Consider the following 13,644-nt stretch of genomic DNA (forward strand, 5'->3'; position numbering starts at 1 on the left):
AGTATAGCCCCACAGGACCTGGGCTGAGAACTCCTGGATAAGAAGCTTATTAAATTATTTAATGCATTTTCATCAAGTTTCATCAACTTCAACAACAATTTTCCACAACACAGGACCTATGAGTTCTGCAGAGTCATATTTTAAGGATAACTGTGGAAACTATAAAAACAGAGCAGGAAATTAATAGGGTGGTTCAACTGCATATCATTATTTAATGTGCAACACAGTGACCTTAAAATACATATGATATGAAAACATAGTAGGATATAGTGGCATGTACCTATAGCAAGAATATTTTCCCTCACATATGAAGGTAAGACTGAGTGAATGTGGATCCCTGTGTCCAATTATGCAGTAGGACCTGCAATGTAAGGATTATGCACATCATTTTTTTGAATGCGTGATCACAACATATTATCAATAACTGTTGCACTTAAACTTATACGATTTTAACAACACACCTGCAACAAAAAAAAAAAAAACACTTTAAACAAGTCGCTCACGGAGAGTGATCACGGAGAGTGATTATGAAAAATATCACATTATAAACTAATTATAAACTTACCTTGGTTTAATGGTTTTAACTGAACGGCTGAATAGAAACTGTGCTGCCCAACTACTTCAGAACCTGTTGTCAATAAAGCAGAGGGGTTAAAGGAAGAACCTACTGAGTTTGAGCTCCACAGAGCATGTGATGTTTAAATGGATGTTTTGAACGTCTGACAGTTTGTGAAAGTATCGTGGCTTTTTAGTTTAGTACTTGTCGGTCACCGGTTTCTGTCCTGACCTTCTGTTTCTGTGGCAGGGCCTATTTCCTCATACACAGCATTGGCTGTTAATCCATGATCTGGAGAAGAGAGCAGAGAAAGGTGAAGATTCAACTCACACGTGGCACACAGTGTGACCGGACGAGAACTCAGAAAGACCGGTCCTCACCTGCGCTGATGTAGTCTGCATTTACCCTGGAGTAAAACTCGCCCCCATCCGGCTGATTTTTAATTCGGCCTTTTCACAAACATAAACGATGGCAAACATGCAATAACACAGAGAATTGTCAACATAGAATAATTGGAAATAAATAATATAAAAATACACCAATAAATCAGGAAATTAATGAAGAAATATAAATGTATGTGCAATTTTTCTTAAATTATTTTTTAAATTCATTTTCTAATTCATTTTCACTATGAGTGTGTGAGTGTACGAGTGGTGTGTGTGCCCTCTGATGGACTAGTGACCAGTCCAGGGTAAATTCCTGCTTCTCGTCCAATGCATGATAAGATCCAACACTCCCCATTACGCAAACCAGGAATTAGCGGTTAGATATGTTAGATAGTGGATGGATACGTTTATTTTCATGTTTATTTATTATTTTATTTCCATACATATTTCTCTATTCATTTTCTTTTTTTTTTGGAATACATGTATTCATCTATGTCCAGCATTTCTTTCAATGTTTGAGAAACTGACTTCTCTATTAAAGTACTTGCTCACATTGAGAAATGTTGTCTGTTGTTCTGATCGCATGGAATGGCGGAACTTCACACTTGGTGGGCGAACCAAGGCAAGTTGATTGTCCGATTGTGCTCATCAAAAAAATCAGAAATAAATAGGGAAATATATATAAAAATAAATGAATAAATAAATGTGAAAATCTGAAAATTACTTGAAATTAAAGAAAAATATTACATTTTTTACACATTTTTGCACACACATTTGCATTACTATATTATTTTACAGATTTATTTATGTACTTTTAGACTATTTATTTTTAGATTGTTTTATTTCTTTTTATTTTTCACATTTATTTATTTATTTGTTGATTAATTTATTTATCATTGTGGCACTCTCTGTGTTCCATACTACTCACCTGGATCAATGAATACATAAATAGAGGAATGAAATGAATACAATAATATAATGGTCAAGAAACTATAACAATTAAATTTAATTCCATGAGCACTTGTCTGTTCAATGGGTGATTTTAAACTTCTGAAGTCACGTGCTTTTATCATTTACTTGAAATGCTGATATTATTATTAGACAGCTTTTAAAGTGTAATGTATAAATAATAGCGTAATGTATGGACGTGTTCAATGAGTGCTACTACACACCTGATGTCCTGCATTTCTTAGAGCATTGGACTGCCAGCACGACCAGGGTTATGAAAATGATGACAGAACCAGTAAGAGCCACAATAAAGTACACCCCTGCTGTGGAGGTAGAAGAGCAAGGTTACGTGAGATAAAATATAATATTTCAAAAGTATTGAAATCATTTAAACGATTCCAATTTCATGGCAAATATTACAAAATTGTGCAATTTATTTATGTTAGGAAATCATTTAGAATAATTTGCTTTGCTGCTTTTGTCATATTGATAAACATTGCAAATATTTCAAATTTGTGCATTTACATACAGTACCATCCAAATTTGTTCACACACCCCTGATGAAGTTGAGAAATGCTGCATAAACAATACAGATAATGAGCTATACTGTGTGCTCAATAAACGGTAGAATTATACAATTTTATAATAATAGAATTGCCCAGAGAAAAACACCCGGTTCCAATCAGAGTTTGGCAGGAGGACTTGCTTCAAGCTCAGACCAAAAGTTCAGAAGGACCTGGAAAAATTCAATGGTCTGTGACCCTTCCCATGTGGTCCCCAATCTCATGAAACGCTATGTAAGACAACTCAGTGCAGAGCGGGTGCAGAGTATTGAGAATGGGTGTGAATATTGTGACACACATCTCTTACAGTCTTGATAAAATGATCAAATTTTGAGCATGCCTTTTTTGTTCATCTTTATCAAGCAAGGGCATGAATAATTTTGGAGGGCACTGTGTATATTCCCCTTTTTTATGTATGCCTTGATTGCAAATGTACGTATATATAGTAGTCCGGATTCAGTATGTGAATGAACACAAAAAATACACAGATTAAAACATTTCATTTACATTTCTTCTTTATATTTTACATCTTAAATCAAGAAGTCAACTAATATTAGAAAATAAGAAGTGAGGATCTACACAAGGGTACAATGGATTTAACCCTTCACTTGTCTGTGGCCTCAATTATAAATTGAACTTACTGATATGACTTGTAATGAAGCCTTCACTGATGAGGGAGTAGTACGGTCTGTCTGTCCTGTTCCCACTACATCTATATTCACCATCAGAGGAGCTATCCCAGAATCCCACTGTGTGCCTCTCCTCAGTGTGGTTTAGTGAGATCTGTGTTCCGTCTCTGTACCACGTGTAGTTCCAGTCAGCAGAAGTAAAGCCCTGAAGCTCACACCTCATTGCTAGAGTGCCTTTAGTGATGAAGACCCCCATCCATCCTTCATCCAGGGTCACTACTGCCTGAGGCAAAGCTGCAAGATCATACATTGCTTATCATCCAACTCAACGTGTTATACGGGGGGGGAAAGATACAGGACATGGAATCTATAATCCACTAGGCCTTACATTGCATGATTAATAGCAGAAAGTTACTGTATTTGGAGTGAATGGTCTCTCTCCCTATCGTGGCACATGATAGCAAAAAAGGGAATTCCTCTTCACATTGGTGGACAGCTGATGAAATTCATTGCCTTCTTAATAGGTGCATGTAGTGTGCTGTACTCCAGTTATAATAATATGTCAGAACCATGTTGCTGTTTGACATCAAAGTGAGTAATCGGGCAGGCTTTATAACCAATAGGAGCTTGCGAGTGAACTCATGAACGGAACAATTATCTAGGAATTGTATGCCTAATACTGTATTAGGTTGTTTTAATTAATTTTATAAAATTACTCACCCATTTTGTTTCAGGACTAATAACTCAACAGGCCTGACAACACAATCGTGCTCTAAATTGTGTTACCGGGTAAAAACGGTAATAAGCAGCAATTTATTCATCCTATCAACTGGCACCACACAGCCCTGCAGTGAGGGGTAAGGCTGTGATTCTGTGAGTCCAGCACGTTCTCATAAAAAATAACGACTGGGCTTCAGATTTATCACAGACAGTAGTTATATGACATCATGAATTAATCTGCATATTATCACACTTTGTTGTACGTCGCTCTGGATAAGAGCGTCTGCCAAATGCCTGTAATGTAATGTAATATTTCAGTGTCTTAAGTGCATTAATTTGCATATTTATCCCTGCTCATTATATTCCCATTATGAATGAGAGGCAGCTGATTGGCAGCTCTCTCTCACTCCTCTTAACTCAATTATGGCACCAATAACTGCCAAATGGTTTTTTTCAAAATCTCAGTCAAGGCAACAGTATTTACTCGGTTAATTTAAGGCAGTGCAAGCCAGACACACACAAAATTGTAAATAGTGGCAAAGAGTTTGCAGTTGAAATGTATCAGTTTACTGTGGACATGCAAAATAAATCATATTTACCTCGTACAGTCAATGTAGCAGAGCTGCCAATCAGAGAGTGTACAGATGCTCTCCTTGTAAGTTCTCCTCTGCAGGTGTACAGTCCAGCATGGGACTGATCAGCAGAGAGGATTGTGTATGTGTCTCCATTTACACTGCTCGAGTTAGCCTTGTCTACAGGATGCTCCCGTCCATCTCTGTACCATTTATACTTCCACTCTGCAGAGATCCCCTGTATTACACACCTCAGAGTCACTGTTTCAGTGAGGAAGACCTCTGTCCATCCAGACTGTACGATCAGATATGTATGAGGTAATACTGTAAATCAATGCAATTTTAATTATAAACTGAAAATATCACAAAACACTCATGTTTTTATTAAATTATTAAAGCACATAAATCAAAGCCATATTCTACTATTTTAATCATTCTCACCAGATATTTCTGAAGTCAGAGGATCACTGTAGTCTGAGTAAAAAGGTTTTCTTCCTCTTGCAGCTCTACAGCGGTACTCTCCACTGTCGGCCAGAGCAGCAGTACTGATGGTGAAACTGGACCCATCAGTCCTGCTGCTGTCAGTGTTGGGCACAGTGTGTCTCAGTGGGTCTTTGTACCAGAGATACTCCCAGCCAGCAGGATCTCCCTCAAACCCACAGCTCAGGGTGACTCTCTCTCCTGTGTACATCACTCTACTGGGGGCATTCTGGGTAATAACAGGTTTTGGTTTTCCCCCTGATGAAGGTAAGGTATGTGCTCAGTGTCATTTAGCATTAATAGATACATTCTCCATCACATACAAGACCATATGTACGGCCACCAGTATGTCTCCACCATGTGACTTGTAAGGATTTAAACTTGTAATTCACTGCTTATCCTCCAGGGGTCCCCATAGGCACTCAAAAGTATAGTCAAGTAACTGTTCAGACAACTGAATTTCTAATTCAGCCATTTATATAACTTTAGTCGATCTAATTAATTAGGTAATGGATGAGTTGATCTAATATTGTGACAGTCAGGCAGGAAGGTGAACATGGATTTATTTTAAACTGCTATGAAAAGTATAGCTTTGAGCCAGTGGTCCACCTTTCTGGACCTGGAGAGCCACAGGGTTTGCTGGCTTACATTGTTATTCATCACTTGAGTAGCACAGAAATCGATCAGTTAAAGCAGTAGATTAAAAGGTTAACTCAGGTTACCTGCTTACTTTGGTCTCAATTGGTTGCTGATCTTAAACAAAAAACAAAAACCAGCACACTCTGTGGCTGTCCAGGACCAGGATTGAGTATCGCTTACGTAAAAAGCAAAATGCATCCATATGAAGTAGGGGTGTCCAATCTAATCCGAAAATGGCCAGTAAGGGTTCAGGTTTTTGTTTTTGCCCAACTCTATGACACCAGATTTTACTTAAGGTCTTGACTGAAGACTAGGATTAGTCCAATAGTTGGATCATGAGCATATATTTTTTATTTAACTTTTTCCTCTAAGTCAAACATTGTAACTGCTCTCATTTTTACTGTGGCTTCTAACAATACCTATCATGCCCCTGTACAACATACAGAAATACTGAAATGTCTATTTTAGTAAATAATCAAATTAAATTTAACATGTGAGTGTCTCATGTAAACACTTCAGTCAATCATCATTTGTGCTTAATTAGTGGCAATTAAATTATCAACTAAGATGTCTGAGGAGGCTTAACAAAGAGGTTATAGTGACCTCTAGGTGGCGGAGGACTGAAGTCCAATATGAGAAAACGGGTAGACAAACTGGTGTCCCTAATCATATGATTAAATAATGAAGCAATTGTCACAAACCCATCAGACACATTTAACATAAATTGTCCGTGGAAAGAATGGATAATGGTATTCTGACACCTGTACTCCAAACTGGCAACTCACAGTAATTCAGAACAAGACACATCAGATCATATTATACAAAACTGTATTTCTTGGTTCAAATAAGATTGTGAAATTTTAGTTTTTTTCTCAGTTTAGTTTAGAAGCAAAGAACACATGACATGCAAAATGTTCAGGTAAAACAAATCATATTTACCTTGTACACTCAAAGTAGCAGAACTGCTATTATGAGAGTGTACAGATGATCTCTTTGTATGTGTTCCTCTGCAGGTGTACAGTCCAGCATGTGACTGATCAGCAGAGAGGATTGTGTATGTGTCTCCATTTACACTGCTGGAGTCAGCTTTGTCTACAGGAAGCTCCCGTCCATCTTTGTACCATTTATACTTCCACTCTGTAGAGCTGCCCTGAATTACACACCTCAGAGTCACTGTCTCATTGAGGAAGACCTCTGTCCATCCAGACTGCACGGTCAGCTGAGCTTGTGGGAGAGCTGAAAGTTTAAAAGACAGTTCATTGCTGTAAATAGAAGGTTTCACAAGACACCTGCTTTCAAATATGCATTCTGCTCCTTCAATGGTTTTGAAAATACATCATAATTACCTCGAACACTCAAATTAGCAGAGCTGCCAATCAGAGAGTGTACAGATGCTCTCCTTGTAAGTTCTCCTCTGCAGGTGTACAGTCCAGCATGTGACTGATCAGCAGAGAGGATTGTGTATATGTCTCCATTTACACTGCTGTAGTCAGCTTTGTCTACAGGAAGCTCCCGTCCATCTCTGTACCATTTATACATCCACTCTGTAGAGCTGCCCTGAATTACACACCTCAGAGTCACTGTTTCATTGGGGAAGACGTCTGTCCATGTAGACTGCACGGTCAGCTGAGCTTGTGGGAGAGCTGAAAGTTTAAAAGACAGTTTATTGCTGTAAATGGAAGGTTTCACAAGACACCTGCTTTCAAATATGCATTCTGCTCTTTCAATGGTTTTGAAAATACATCATAAATACCTTGAACACTCAAATTAGCAGAGCTGCCAATCAGAGAGTGTACAGATGCTGTCCTTGTAAGTTCTCCTCTGCAGGTGTACAGTCCAGCATGTGACTGATCAGCAGAGAGTATTGTGTATGTGTCTCCATTTACACTGCTGTAGTCAGCTTTGTCTACAGGAAGCTCCCGTCCATCTCTGTACCATTTATATTTCCACTCTGTAGATCTGCCCTGAATTACACACCTCAGAGTCACTGTTTCAGTGGGGAAGACGTCTGTCCATCCAGACTGCACGGTCAGCTGAGCTTGTGGGAGAGCTGAAAGTTTAAAAGACAGTTTATTGCTGTAAATGGAAGGTTTCACAAGACAGCTGCTTTCAAATATGCATTCTGCTCTTTCAATGGTTTTGAAAATACATCATAATTACCTCGAACACTCAAATTAGCAGAGCTGCCAATCAGAGAGTGTACAGATGCTGTCCTTGTAAGTTCTCCTCTGCAGGTGTACAGTCCAGCATGTGACTGATCAGCAGAGAGGATTGTGTATGTGTCTCCATTTACACTGCTGGAGTCAGTCTTGTCTACAGGAAGCTCCCGTCCATATCTGTACCATTTATACATCCACTCTGTAGATCTGCCCTGAATTACACACCTCAGAGTCACTGTTTCAGTGGGGAAGACCTCTGTCCATCCAGACTGCACCGTCAGATGTGTTTGAGGTAATACTGTAAATCAATACAATTTTTAATTATAAACTGAAAGTATCATGAAACGCTCCTCATAATTTCAGTAAATTATTAATAAATAAATCAAAGCCATAAATCATACATTCGACTAATGTAATAAACTATTGTAATAATTCTCACCAGATATTTCTAAAGTCAGAGGATCACTGTGGTCTGAGTAAAAAGGTTCTCTTCCTCTTGCAGCTCATTGAAGAGATGTTATTTTAACATTTTATTTCAGGTAATTTTTTGACGCAAATAACTGAAAACACAGAACCACTATTTGAGGGGAGTCATTTTCAATTACACTACTCACCAGAGACTGTTATTGTATGGATGTTACTGAAAGCTCGCTCATGTCCTTTTACAGCTTCACACTGATACTTTCCGCTCTGTCTCTCTTCCACAGCACTCAGGACCAACACAGACACAGAGCCGTGACTACTGGAGGCTGGAAGTTGTGTTTGACCACCCTGACTGAATCTCATCCACACAAAGGTCCATCCCTCAGATTCAGTAACCTGACAGGTGAGAGTAATTGTCTCCCCTGGGAACACATCTCTCCATGGAGGATTAGCAGTAAGATGAACAGCAGGACTTGACTGTGCAGCTGAAACAGTTATAAAAAACAGAATCAAACAGGTTTACAAAGCAAAGTTCAGTTTGATTCATAGTATCAATGAAAAACATGCATTCAGCTTTTAAGTTTAAATTTAAATGAACTACATTACATTTCCGAAATGTAAATTTTCCCTATATGTATCCTAAACAACTTTGAGTTTGTCAGAAAGAATGGGTTTTGGAAAGTTGTCATGATCTTTATGAATTCTGGTTTATAATTGCTGTGCATGTTCCACAAATCAAATGCATGGTAATTATGTCCCTGTCAAAATATAGATCTTAGGAACTTAATATCTATACCTTTGTGTTCACCAAAAACCAATGCTGTGGCATCTGAAACAGGGAGAAAGAAAAGTAAATTGCAATGTCTGATCCAGTGTGAATGAAAGTTAGTATAAAATTATTTTATTACACTCGCGGTTCATTGGCTTGTCTTCATTGGGGAACCATTTTTAGTTTTTATGGAACCCTCTATGGTTTGTGTGAAAAATGTGAAAGCTCCCAGATTGAACCATTTTGCCTGACAAAGAACTCTTGAACTAGTCAGGGTCCCTCCATGGAGACACAGAAGAGCCTTTTTGAACCCTTTTTTCTGAGAGTCTATTTTCACATTGAAAACTCCAATCCTTTTTTTTTTTTGCAATGCTGTATAATGTTGTCCAATTTTCAAGTAGCTAAATGTTCTTGATAGTATGTTATTTTCACTCACTCTATCTTTCATGCAGTAAGGTAACTTTATAAGCTCACACCAGTTCAGCGATTATTGAAGTGCGATTGTTCAGACACAAGAGACAGTCACACGTTTGAAAGTATGTGTTGCATGTTTTCATAAAGTTAATTGTGAAGAACTATGCCACTTTCAAAGTATTGTCCAGTCAAATTTACAGATTAGCAGTCACAATAATACTCAGCAAGACTTCTGCCCATAACAGGAATTATACATTTATTCAGATTTTCCACAACATAGCTGTTTATGACTCACATACTATACGTATTATGCATTGTAATCATAATTCATATATGCTACCAGATAATTATTGCTTGAAATTGCATTATTAAAATTCTTCTACTTACAAAGCAGAAAGAACATGGTGTCCGGCTTCATCCTGATTACTAATACTGTGTAAATGTCCCACTAGAAACCATGAGGACGTTTTTGTTCACCTCAGTTTCCACAACCCTTTGCAAAGAGGAAATGCGACAGGCACAGCAGTGACACAGCTGAAACAAATGCAGTGCCTGCATGTAGTTATGGTCTCTTTGGGCCCCTTAGAAAAATGCAGAAATTCATTTAAAATGGGTGCAATGACTTTAAATCAGTTCTTCACAATATTGTGCTTTGGGTGTAAAACCTTTACTTTGTACGATGCTGTGTTTGTTAGGTTTGCGTTGTTGAGTTAGTACAAGTATACTCTGTGAACTACTGTTGTGTGTGCTTGGTGCTTGTAAACACAACAGTGCAGAGTGTATAATAAATCTCATAAAAAACACATTTTCAACATACAAAAATGCCAATTTACTCACACATACAAGACATACGCCGTCTATAACTCATTCATTCAGACTGCCAAAATCCACCCCTGCCATTAAACGTATTGATATCAAAATGACGCCAAGTTACAGTACTACAAACAATATAGGCTATCTTGCCTCACCGAAATTAAAAAAGATGTATTCCGAAGCAATGCTACCCAATATTTCCTCAATTCTTTCAAGTCACTTGGCCCTGTGTGTATAAGCAAGCAGTACATGGACAGGCCAAACCTATGTATGGATGGCTTTCTCACAGTGAAGATTGATTGAATAGGCGTCTATATGTCCAATTTGTATTGGTATGTATGTATTTCGGTGGCCAGCTTTCTGTTGCGTGAATGATAGTATGTTTCTTGGTATAAATGTCTGTTCGTAAATGTGAATGCAACATGCTGCGAGGGAAATGTCCCCATGGGGATAAAGAAGTTCTCTATGTATGTATGTACGTATTTTACATGCAGTATTTATTGTACGTAGCAAATATACAATCACTTGTACATTTACTGAAATTGAGTTCAAAAGCAAGTATAAACATATGTTTTCTGGAGAAATATGCTTTCTGTAGTTACTGACCAGCAGTTTTCTACATGAATTTCAATGTGTTCCATGAGGCAATTCGAAATATTTGACACTTTGATCTGACACAAAGTGTGCATGACATTGTAAAATGCTAAGATTACAAAACACAGGGCCAAGTGACTTGAAAGAATTGAGGAAATATTGTGTAGCATTGCTTTGGAATACATCTTTTTTAATTTCGGTGAGGCAAGATAGCCTATATTGTTTGAGCTTGAGTAACTTGGCATTTTTGTACGTTGAAAACGTGTTTTTTATGAGACATCATTTTTGCAAAGTGTTTTATTATGAGAGAACTGCGAAGTGACCCTGTAAGAAACGGTTGTGGATTATGGCTATACTCGTGTGAATTTGTGCAGTCTGATGAGCGTGTACCGGTGAGCAGTTTCGGTTAGCTATATATAGCCGCGTTTCCACCGCAGGAACTTTACCCCGGAACTAGGAACCTTTTGAGGAACTCAGTGCGTTTTGACCGCAGGAACTAGGGTCTAAATTAAGTTCCAGGGTCTTTATTTTACCCCCAAAAACTTCCCTGCTCGGGGGGTAGTACTTTCCAAAAGTACTGGAACCTTTGGGGTGGGGCGCAAGCGCTGAAAATTTCTGATTGGTCGACTACTTGCAGTGTTTTATTTCAACCGCCATGTTTAAAAATCTGTAGTATTCGTTTTATAAAATGCTAAGCATTCGTGCTGGGACAGCATATTACGTACCAAAACATTCAAACGGATTAATTCGGTTGAATATTTTCTTACGGATTTTCTTTGTTAGCCCGTTGTAATTGACTCAAAACGTTTGATACAGTTATGTGAGGTATGCGGTAGTTCTGCGTAATTCACATTGGTGATACACTAAAAGCAAACTGGAAATCACCTTCCGCACTTTTTGTCAGGGTAAAATAACAGGTTAATTCTAGTAATCGTCCCTTTAGCTTTTTCAGACTGCTGTAATTTTACTCTGCCATTCTTCAATTCCACAAAAAGACCAGGAAGACTATGGACTAATTTATGGTGCATGGTTCGCATCTGGAGGTCACACTTCGCTGCTCAGCTAGCAGTAACTTTGAAGGAAAGCAAACGGTGGCTGTACCACTGCTAATTTAAATTTTCAAGCAAGTCTGAGTTTTCGTTCAATTCTTGTCATTTTGCGATTAGCCTATATGGAATTGACGATGAGAAAGTAATCAAACAGCAAATTGTTTACAACGTGTGCATGTTTTCTGCTGTTGTTGCCAGTTATACTGGAAATGTGAATGCATTCTGTCGCCTCGGATGTCAAGACATTAAAGTGAATGTTTGCATAAAAACATAATGAATGTGTTTGAGAGGATATATAAAACAGTTACAATCTGACTATTGACCTGTTATATCCTATTTGTTGCATAACAACGGTCCAAGTTGAACTACCAATGACAGTTTTGCTTGACAACGGTAAAATATGCCCAAATGGCTGCAGAAGAATATTTCAATTCCAGGTGATTAAATCGATAAAAATCAATAAATACAAAAGTAACCATATATAGTCATTGCTGGTAACCCATTGTATATAAGTGGAATAAACCCCTCCCGGCTGTCCCGGTTATTAGAAAATAATGTAAGCTACTTCGGTGGTAGTATGGGGTTACAGAAGAAATCATAGGACAGATGGACCGACGACAACGTCAGTTTTTCATACGTCAGTGGGCTAATTTGCCTAATCTTCGCGGGACTTTAGACCGGGGTGGAAACGCAGACAACAATGGGCTGAAGGAACCTTTTACTTCCTGGAAAAGTAGTTCTGGGTACTTTTGGTGGAAACGCGGCTTATGTAAAACAGTGGCTGTGACAAACCGTGCAGTGGCGTAAGTGTAAACGCATCAGAAACGCAGGTAAAATATGACCAGTATATGTACTCACGGGTTTGACGGCCATCCAACGAGCCTTGATTGACAAAAGAATCAGCAAGCCCGTAGAATTAGAGCTCCCTAGGTCGCAACTTGTGTACCCTTCTGTCCTGCTCCATTGTCTGTTATTTCTTGGAGATGCACTTTTAGTGTTTGTAAGGTTTATAAGGCATTTTGATAGGCTTATCTGCCGGTAGGAATCCTCTTCGCTGTTCTGCTAAACTAGAACCGGAAAACTTGATAGTGGAGAATAGGAGCAGACGCATATGTCCCAACAGGCTTTGCATATGAGAAAATAACAACATTGTGAGAGAAATTAGGATTAGGAGAAATGATGAAATTGCGTAGTTGAAACAATATGTTTTTAGCAGAATGGGCATATAGGTGATGGTTGACATGATCACAGACTATAGTGCGAAGTAAATGAAGTGACCATGAGCGAGCTGATTTACCTTATCTAATGGTATATATAACAGTATGTATAAAACTTTAATTATTGAAGTGGAGGGATAAGTAACGTGTGATATCTATTGCACTGATGTGCTTTTTTCATGTTCAGTAGTAGTAGTTATAATTATGAGTGAGTCATGATTTTAAATGTAATGTTTTAATGGGGAGTTGCAGAACGTACATACGTAGTAATTGTTTGTATGTGGTTAGATAGAGAACAGGGCGAGGTAACATGAATGTAGAAACGTGGCGTTTGCTGATAAGAAGGTTATGTACGGTAGCCAAGTGAAGAAATATAGTTAGAAAACGTTAGCGTAAAAGAGGAAATTATCTGCCTGAGGGCGAGGCGAGATTCAATCCTTCAACCGGAGGTTTACCAGTTGTGACTTTGTTAGTGCAGCACCATGACATAGCTATGCAATGCGTGAAATATTATTTGCAAACCTGTCCGTGGTTTTAAAGAAGAACACAGGCCAGTAAGCACAGAAGAGCTCCCGTTGAATCCATACGGCTTTGCAAAATTGTAGCCGGTTAATAACTGAACGTGCAGACGGTACGTCATAATGCAGTGTATATGTTCGGTGAACGGCGGGTAGATATGGTGCAAAAGCAATAATTGGAAAGTAGTAGACAAT

General features: G+C 38.3%; 1 protein-coding gene across 1 annotated transcript in view; it reads right to left on the minus strand.

The window, feature by feature from the left end:
* Positions 1-311: 311 nt before the first annotated feature.
* Positions 312-13,644, minus strand: part of LOC118207254 (immunoglobulin superfamily member 1-like) — a 124,472-nt gene continuing 111,139 nt past the window's right edge. Inside the window, exons 11-12 of the mRNA XM_035380642.1 lie at positions 566-628; positions 312-361 (exon numbers count right to left, since the gene is read on the minus strand). Coding sequence (XP_035236533.1) covers positions 348-361; positions 566-628 — 77 coding nt within the window. The 3' untranslated portion in view covers positions 312-347. The remainder of the gene's footprint in view (positions 362-565; positions 629-13,644) is intronic.

Source organism: Anguilla anguilla, chromosome 11 (assembly GCF_013347855.1).
Source record: "Anguilla anguilla isolate fAngAng1 chromosome 11, fAngAng1.pri, whole genome shotgun sequence".
In the NCBI taxonomy this organism is placed as follows: Eukaryota; Metazoa; Chordata; class Actinopteri; order Anguilliformes; family Anguillidae; genus Anguilla; species Anguilla anguilla.